The following is a 9030-nucleotide window of genomic DNA, read 5'->3' as shown; positions in this document are numbered from 1 at the left end:
CTCACCTCTGGCCCCAAGAGCTGCTTTAATATTGAAATGTCCCCAAGAAGTGATTAGTTGTCTGAAAACGGAGAAGGGCCCAGGCGAGGCCCCTGATGCAGTAGTTTCAGGAGCATTCTGCTCATCTTCTTTCGGCTCAATGACTCCATCTGATCCCTCTGTGTCCTTGATTGCTTCATTAATGTGCAGATTTTCCTTTAGGATATCAACTTACAAGTGAAGTGACCCAACGATATTTATTACAGTGACCTTATGAAGATGGGAGGAGTTCTGGTTAACTCAACCCTTATGGGAGAAACATTCTACATACTTATCGGTAAGTTTTTAAAGCCTTTCCATTTGCAGTTTTTAGATTAATAAAACAACAAAAATTAAAACAGCTCATTCATGCCTACAATGGGAAGAGCAGATTGTCAAATGGGATAACTTTTCTGGGTCTTATAGAGTATGGTAATGTGCAGAGAGGACCAAGGTGGTCGAGAGCAATTCCAGGGCTTAGAAGTTCCTGTCTAAGGCCATGGAAACCACCAGATGGTATCACATCAAACAGGTGTGGTCTTATCCCTCACACACTCCAGCTTATCATTGAATTTGAAATGAAAATAAACAATATACCATTATGTAATAAGAAGGTTAATTTCTAAGAGTTCTCCTACTGACCTTACATTCTTTTTGGGGAGGGGGTACCAGGGATTGAACTCAGGGGCACTTGACCACTGAGCCACATCCCCAGCTGTATTTTATTTAGAGCAACTTACTAAATTGCTGAGGCTGGCTTTGAACTCGTGATCCTCCTGCCTCAGCCTCTCAAGCTGCTGGGATTACAGGTTTGTGCCACAGAACCTTCACCTTTCCAGCCATGAAAGAGTTGCCTTATTTTTAACCTTTCAAAGCAGTTGCAGGCTGGTCAAGGTGGGGTCTGGAATCCCTGTTTCACCTCTGCATATTCAGATAAGGCAAGAAGAATGATACAGAGTCATTTCCAGAAGTTCTTAAGTCCCTGTTCATCTAACTGCTGACATGCCCCTGATGCCCAGTAGAATTTAATTGGTGTTCAGAAATCAGTAATGGACAGAAAACATGTGACCATGTGTTAAAGTGCCAGCCAAAGAACACAAGGCTTATGTTTCCAGCTCTGCTACCAACTGGCGGTATTATTCTGGGCAAGCTACTTCATAGCTTACAGCTCCATTGCCTATCTTTCAATGAATTATTGAGGTAGATGCAAAAAATTTCCAAGTGATGTTCACAGATATCAGAGAGGCCTGGGGATGGCTTTGGAATTGAAGAAATTAATTTAGTTTTGGAGCTAAAGAATTTTGTCTACAAGGGGGAATGAATTCGTAGCTTTTACTAAATTCTTAAGGCCACTGGAGGCTAGGGGCAATCTTCAACCAAGGAAAGATTCAGAGTTGTCAGCAGGGTGTTCTGTGGTCCTTGGCAGGACAGAGCCTAAGTTGACAGTAGTTAATATCACTAATCTCCCTAGGACTTTCAAGTTTTTGAATGCAGGGGAGATTTTCAGCATTAGATCACTCTCAGTTTAATGCTCAGCTTTCAATAGGTGCTTCAGATATGTTGCTGGATGAGTGGACAAAGGCACAGCTGCAGATTCTGCCCATTACCATAAATATTGGGTCTTTTTCCCCAGTGCAGTTTACATTGCTTTGTGTTTTAATAACTGAAATATGCTTTTAAAAATCAGAGGCTAGCCCATCCATCCCTTTACATTAATAAAGGCCAAACATTTCCTGAAGAGTCCTATCACTATAGGTGTGTCATTGCACCTGAAGCAAATGTTGTGGGGACTTTTTCCTTAGAGGCACTGACTGTGTGATGGCCTTGGTCTAGCTCTTGCAGTCCTGTTTTCTTATTTAAAACCTCTTAGGTTGATTCAGGGACCTGCTGCAGGCTGAGGTTGGGTTCCTCTGAAGTCACCACCCCTCCCCCAGAGGATGGGAGCAGTAAGCACAGAGGAGCACATTCAAACACCACACCTAGGAACTTGTTCCTTTCCAACAGCAGAGCCTCAGCCCCGGAGGCTTCCAAGGATAAAATACTAGTTGTGTTCTAGGGATGTCTCATGGCAAAGATTTGAAATCTGTGAATCCAGAGTTTACGCCTTAAGCCCTGAATAAAATTCTCTCTCTTCAAGCATGTATTCTCTCTATTCAAGTAGGAAAATAAATGGATACTTCATTTTGGGCTGGATACAGAACACAATTCCTAGTTAGACCACATGAGAGTCATTATTTCAGAAATAACACTAAGTTCTGCTGCAATAATAGCTTCTGCTTAATTAAATTTAGTAAGATGTGGGTTTTTCCCCCAACTTCTTCTTTCTATTGAAGTTGAGATGGTCCTCAGTTATATAGGAAGGATAAAAAGGAGATGGTCTCAGAGATATATCAGTATCTAAGTAGCCAGAGACCGTAGATATGAAATGACAATAAGAAAGTGAAACAATTTTTATGGGGATGGGATGCAGCTCCATGGTAGGGCATTTGCCTGACGTGGGACAAAGCCCTGGGGTGGATCCCCAGCACTGCAGTAACAACCACAAAACAATCACTAACTTTTTCCAGGTGGTGGAGAGGAATGTGTGATACCATCAAGATGTTGAACTGCTCATTTTATCAATTATTTGTTTATTTTTGCCCAGGCTGTGGATTCAATGTAACCAAAAATAATCCTACCATCTGCATCAATGATCTTGTCACAGAATACAATAAGCAATACAATGCAGCATTAAAGCCCCTGCGAGCGGATTACCTTATCGCCAGGGTGGTGACGGTGCTGGAGACACTGATCCACACGTTCCAGGACAAAGGGCCCAATGGTGTTCTTCCCCTTTATTACAAATACTGGATACACAGGTCAGTGCTCATTTGTCTCCATTCTTTTAAAATTCCTTGGTTAAAATAGTGTCTTAAAACAAGGCCATGGATCCTGGTCTGAGTAATTAGTTTTCACTTTCATGATGGAGAATCCCAGTGGGCACCACCACTGTGACCAAGTTTCAGTGTTGCCAGGAGTGGCAACACAGGCATCTCATACCTCCCGGTAGGATGTGAGAGGAGGACACAATGTTGAAAATGTTTAAAATCAGTTTATTATGTTCTGAGAGAAAATGATCAAATACATCTAAGTGGTGGAATGTTCTAGAACAGTGGTTCTCAAAGTGAGATCTCCAGGAAACAGGGGCAGCCTCATCTGGCAACTTGTTAGAAAGGCAAATTCGCAGCCAGGACCTACTAAATCCTGGCTGCACACTGTGTGCGGATGGATGCTCCAGGGACTCTCCTACAGCTAAGCTTTGAGAACCTTTGAGGTGTAATGACCAGCCTCCACCCTTGGGAAGGCAGTGTCTTCAAACTGGCAAACAAAGAGAAAGCCGAGATGTGCTGGAGATTAAAGAAGACTAAAGAGGTGTGATAGGTAAACGTGTTGTGTTTAGAGGATAGCCATTGAACATGGGGAAATCTGAACAAAGACTAGCTACACATATATGAGATAGCATGTATGTAATATGTACAATGTACATTAGATATCACTAGTGTATCAAGACCAGATTTCTCAAGGGTGACAGTGGTGTTATATGGTTTTATAGGAGATTGTTCTTCTTCACAGGAGATATATGTTAAAGTATTTAAGCATGAAGTATCATGATGCCTGAAACTTATTTTCAATGATGCAGAAAAAATAAATGTGTTTGTGTGTGTGAGAAGAGAGAAAGCAAATACAGAAAATTTTATTATTTGGTATGAATATAAATGAAGGGAGATGAGGTTTGTTGGACTATTCTTTCAATTTTTTTATAGGTTTGGAATTCCTCAAAATAAAAATTTGAGGGGCTACAGATGAAACTCAGTGGTAAAGAGCTTACCCAGCATATAAGGTCCCCAGCACCATTAAAAATAAATTAGTAAATAAATAAGTAAATAAAAATTTTAATGATACAAAATTAAAATTAAGGTATGAGGGAATTCTCCATTCTGAAAACAATTAACAAGGATGTAATAAACAGGTACATCTGGAAAATATTCAAAGAAAGCAAGATCAGAATTCATTTATCTTGTAATTGATGTTGTTCAGCTTTATTTTGTAAGACCAGGCTTTTATTTTGACTCAGCCTTCCTGCTCCAAGTCTCAACCCAACAACCCAGAGAAGTGGCACTGTTGCCTTTGAGGGGTGGAGGGGGTGAGGGAGTCAGCAGGGTGATCAGAATTGGGAGTGTCAGTGGCTTAAGAGAGTCCAACCCACCAACCACCCTGTCGTTTGAGTAGTAGTTAACCAGTCACCTGGGACCCCACCTTTGCATAATGGGATAATCACTCTGCTACTTCTCCGCAGCCAGCCTGACCTGCTGTGCTTCCTTTTCAGCGGTCAACAAGTTCGCCTGGGAAGTGCCGAGGGGCCGAAGGTGTCCATAGTGGGCCTCCATGACTCTGGGTTCCTGCAGGTTCATCAGGAGGGCGGTGAGATGGTGACTGTGCACCCAGACGGCAACACCTTCGACATGCTGTGGAACCTCATCCTGCCCAAGCGGCAGTAGAGCAGGAGCCTGTTGGCGCGTGTCTGCAGACTGCAGGGCCTGGCAGAGACACACAGGTGCTCTGCGGGTTTCGCTGCCGCCTTTCCTCACCAGGGGAGCTGGAAGACTAATGTAGAGTTCTAGGTGGATTTTTTTTCTCCCTCCAAGTCATTTCATAATTCATTATTTTTTTCTATATTTCTGGGCTTTTCTGGTTATTTTGTGGTTGTTATTTTATCAGGTATTTGATGGTGCTTCTAGATAGAGGGTTGACAGGTGGAAGATTCAGTGTAGGTAAAGCCCCTCGACAGGTGTGAAATCACTCTCCCCTTTGGGCTTGAATTTGTGTTTATTGGGGGGAAATGTTATGTGGAAACAGCAAAGGACTAAGTCAGATACTCTCCCAGGAGAGGAGACCTTTACCACCAGGCTATTAAGAAGCAAATCAAGGGCTGGGGCTGGGGCTCAGGTGTGGAGCACCTAGCACTTAGGAAGGCATTAGGTTTGATTCTCAGCACCACATAGGAATAAATAAATAAATAAAGGTATGGTGTCCATATGTAACATACATACACACACACACACACATATACACATTCACACATACATACACATATACACATATATATATACTATAGATTTAAAAAAAAAAGGCAAATCAAAACATGGCAGCCCGGGCCAGCAGAGGGTTAGAGGTATCTGATCACTGTTCCTGAGCATCCAGGGAGAGATTTTTCCACCAGAACAGACAGTGGCACTTAATTATTTCACATTTGTGTTTGTGAAGAAAAGAGAAGGCAGGCTTCCAAGAGTTGCTCTCCGCTGTGGTGGCCCCGTAACCATGTCTACAGGCTTAGAGAGGCATCCAACTGGCGTGGTCGCAGTGACTTGTAGAGGAAATTAGTCAAGTACTTTGACATTATTTTATGTGCTCTCCTTCCCAAGTTCAAGTTTACTGCATATTCTGAAGAGATTTGATCAAGTTCAAGATCTTTTAAGCATCGGTGGGGCACTGCTTAGAGGCAGGAGTAGATGCTTGGGCTCCAACAGCTGGAGATAAAGGTTCAGTCTCACATTCAGGGAGGATTTTTGAAGCTTTTAAACCAATTTCAGGCTCATTTCAAAATGTGTAGCATTCCTACAAGACTCAGTACACAGAGGATCCAATCCATGACATTGCGTTTGTAAGGTGTTTTGCCCCCCATTTCCTTATGTTGCCAAGAGAGAAAATGATGTTGATACTGAGTGCCATCAGTTCAGAGAGAGAGAGAGAGGGAGGGAGGGAGTGTGTGTGTGTGTGTGTGTGTGTGTGTCTCTCTCTCCATGTGTGCGTGTGTGTGTGTGTGTGTGTGTGTATGTGTGTGTGGCTTTAAAAGAAAACATTCAAAATCCAAGTGCTAAAAGTCTCCATGGAAGAACAAAGGGAAGGAAGCCTTTGTACCTTGGCCATTTCCAGATGTACCCACACTTTTTCCACACAACTCCTATCTCTGTTGAGCATATGAATCACACCCATTACTTTTCAGCTTTAAAGAGCCAATTTTTGTCCCAATTGAAGCTAGTGGAAAGAAAACTTGATGGAGCCCTCAGCTTTGAACAAAATCCCCTCATTGTAAACTAGCACCGTCTTTATCCAGGTCTTACGTAGTCAGACACAGACAGCCCCATAGGAGGAAAAAAATAACATGTTTCATTAAGTACACCAATCCAATATGTGTCTTTTGGAAATGTAACTTTTTTTAAAAAAAGAACTTCAAAAGTAATTTTTGCAAATAAGGCTCTGATTAGAATTATTTTTCTTTAAAAAAAATCACTTTCTCTTAAATGCCCAGGTCTTCTTTTGGAATTAGTGATGAGTTAAAATAAAAGTCACACCGCCCCAAAATTGGAAAATGGACTCACCCTTGAGAGGGAGTCTGCAGAATATCATCAAGGACAAAGATCTCCAGCTAACGTTGCAAGTTTCATTTCTTAAACTTTGTAATATAAGGCCAGTCATCCCTCAGAGCTGGCATTTTGAATTTTGAATTTCTTTAGGGAATTATTTAATTAAAAACATGCTATGTTTTGTTTTAAGCTGAAGGCCTATTCTGGACAGTTCTGCTTTGGGAAAAAAATGTTATTATTTAATTTCCTTTCTGTAAATTAAAACTAATGAAGTGTGGCCATGTCAAAGCAGCCGGAGATGTTGTGGGTGCAATGCTTGGCCTTAGTAGTTGAGCTTTTTAAGGGTACTCTTGCTCATCAGGACATCGAGTTGTCTTGAGGGAGACAAAATAGACATGAAGCAGATGCTGTGTTTTCCATAAACCTGGTTTTGCCTCACACAAACCAAAGACTTGGAATTTCTGCCATATGTAGAGAATGAAGGTGCAAAGTAGAGCTGGGGAAGTCTGCCAGAGGCTACCCACACTCTACAACTGGGGGATTTCTGTGCTCAGCGATCTGGCATCTCAAGGAGCTTTAAAGTCTTTATGGAAACTTTGTGTTTCCTCATAACTTTTCACTCGTAGCCACTAAACTGTAGATCACTAGATTGTCCCCCAGTTTCATTGAGTGTCTCCCAGGTTTTGTTAAAAGGTGAGGTATCCCCCCTCTGGACTGGTGAGGAAATGCTCCAGAACAGGACACAGTGGGAAGGGGCTTTCATATGGCCCCCTGAAGCAAGGTGAGTATCCTGCAGGGACGTAAAGGAAGGAGGAAGGATTTGGGTCTGGTGGATCATGCCATAGAACATTGGCATGACCTGACACAGGAGCAAATAGCCTGCCTATCCAGCCTCGGTGAGGGGTAGATGCACAGGTCTGTGAAAGCCAAGGGGCTGCAGCCTCTGGTGGCCCCTGACCCCCAAATATACTGTATGATGGCCTCTCACTCTAGTGTCTGCGAGCGACCAGCCTCACAGAGTGTAAAGGGGATTCCAGAGGGGGCCAAGAGGCCAGGGGGCTTCCCTTCTCTCCATCTGCTGGCTCTCCCAGACAGGAATGGCAGAATCCTTATTTCCAGGTCATTACTATGCATCTTTAAAATAAAAGGAAATGTAAACCTTTGCTTTTTTTTTAGCTTCTCAAAGAATCATCTGTGAAAAGAATCACTTTAAACCAATGCCTATAAAAAGCGAGTCTACCAAAATAAACTTTATGTACTTTCTCTATGTTTTGAGTTTGTTCATATTTCTACTACACATTTAATTTTTTAAAATAGGCACTTGTTTTAGTTACAGTATTTTATGTTTATATTTAAAGAATTTTTTACAAAAATAAATTAAATGTTTTACGTAATAAGGAATATGGATATATTTCTAAATATTAAGAAGCTTGATGTGTTTTTGTTTTTATGTATTTTTGACAAAAGAGCAATCTTGTTATTCCAAAGAAAAAAAATTAGCAAAGGTTAAAAGAAAAAAACAAAACAACAACAAAGCTTTAGTGGCGATGAGAAAGAAATCTAACAACTTCTAGATTCTGTTCTTTTAGGGCTTCTCTTTTGTGAAAACTGTTCAATTTTTGTCAAAAGCTTTCCCCCCAAGATTTTAATCTTACATAGCATATACCTAAGCTCAGGAACACATTGACCCATGCATTTTAAATAACCAACAGACTATGATTCACCAAAATTTTAAGCTACTGTAATTTTATGGCATTTATTTGAAAATGTTCTTTGGCTTCCATCTTATCAGAAGTAGCCCCCACAGTCTACTCCAATGTACAGTTCCAATAAATTACAACCTGGGTGAATTTTATGTATGGACCATTGGAAATCCCTCCTTAGGTGGGAGAGAGGGGGGCATGGCTGACAGGACTTTTAAAGGGATGAAAGGGTGGGGGTGGGGGCAATAGGGGCTCTTACAGATTTCCTCAGGGCCCTTCATACCCGCTCACATCCCTGCAGAGGTATGAATGGAATGGCTTTTCTAGAAAAGGGCTTCCAAGAATATAAAGAAATTCCTTTCCCTGGGAGGCCCCTTGGAGGGCCAAGCCAGTCCTGAATTGGGTTTATGTCTCAAATCCATTTGATCTGGTATTTTTGTAAACATGGTACATGTAAGGGCCCAGTACGATTTTTCTTCTTTTTTTGTCAAAGGGAGGGATATTTATTAAAATGCTTCCTCTTCCCCTGCTAGAGCCTCACAGAAGTCGGGGAACCGCGATGGCTTCAGTGTGCAGACTCTTGAAGATGGAGGGAACAATATTAGGTTGCCGTAGTAACTGCTTGCCAACTTTGCATTGAGCCCTAGGCCGTCTTAAAAGGGGCTTTGAGAGGAATCCTCCTTCCCGTTCTAGGCTGTGAAAATTCTGATATTTGTTCAGATGAGGAATTTTCCACGAGCACACATTTTATCTTTAAGTACACACTCTTGGTTAAGTCTATTGACACTGTCATTTGTAAATCTATAACAGGGCCATTTTCCTCAGCGGTAACCTTTGCTATTAACCTGCTCCAGAAGGCTTCCTGATTTGTGTGTACTAAATATAGCCCCAAGGCTAATAACCAG

At 41.7% G+C, this 9030-nt stretch overlaps 1 protein-coding gene across 1 annotated transcript; it reads left to right on the top strand.

Moving 5' to 3' along the window:
• Nucleotides 1-222: 222 nt before the first annotated feature.
• LOC144372519 (biotin--protein ligase-like) lies at nucleotides 223-7689 on the top strand. The gene is made up of 3 exons (XM_078035857.1): nucleotides 223-316; nucleotides 2663-2876; nucleotides 4385-7689. Exons 1-3 carry the CDS (start codon nucleotides 253-255, stop codon nucleotides 4554-4556), a joined length of 450 nt encoding a protein of 149 aa, XP_077891983.1. The 5' UTR covers nucleotides 223-252; the 3' UTR covers nucleotides 4557-7689.
• Nucleotides 7690-9030: the final 1341 nt, after the last annotated feature.

This window comes from Ictidomys tridecemlineatus, unplaced genomic scaffold (genome assembly GCF_052094955.1).
Source record: "Ictidomys tridecemlineatus isolate mIctTri1 unplaced genomic scaffold, mIctTri1.hap1 Scaffold_113, whole genome shotgun sequence".
NCBI classification, from domain to species: domain Eukaryota; kingdom Metazoa; phylum Chordata; class Mammalia; order Rodentia; family Sciuridae; genus Ictidomys; species Ictidomys tridecemlineatus.
Note: the sequence above shows the minus strand (reverse complement) of the source record. Positions and strands in the feature narration are given on the sequence as shown.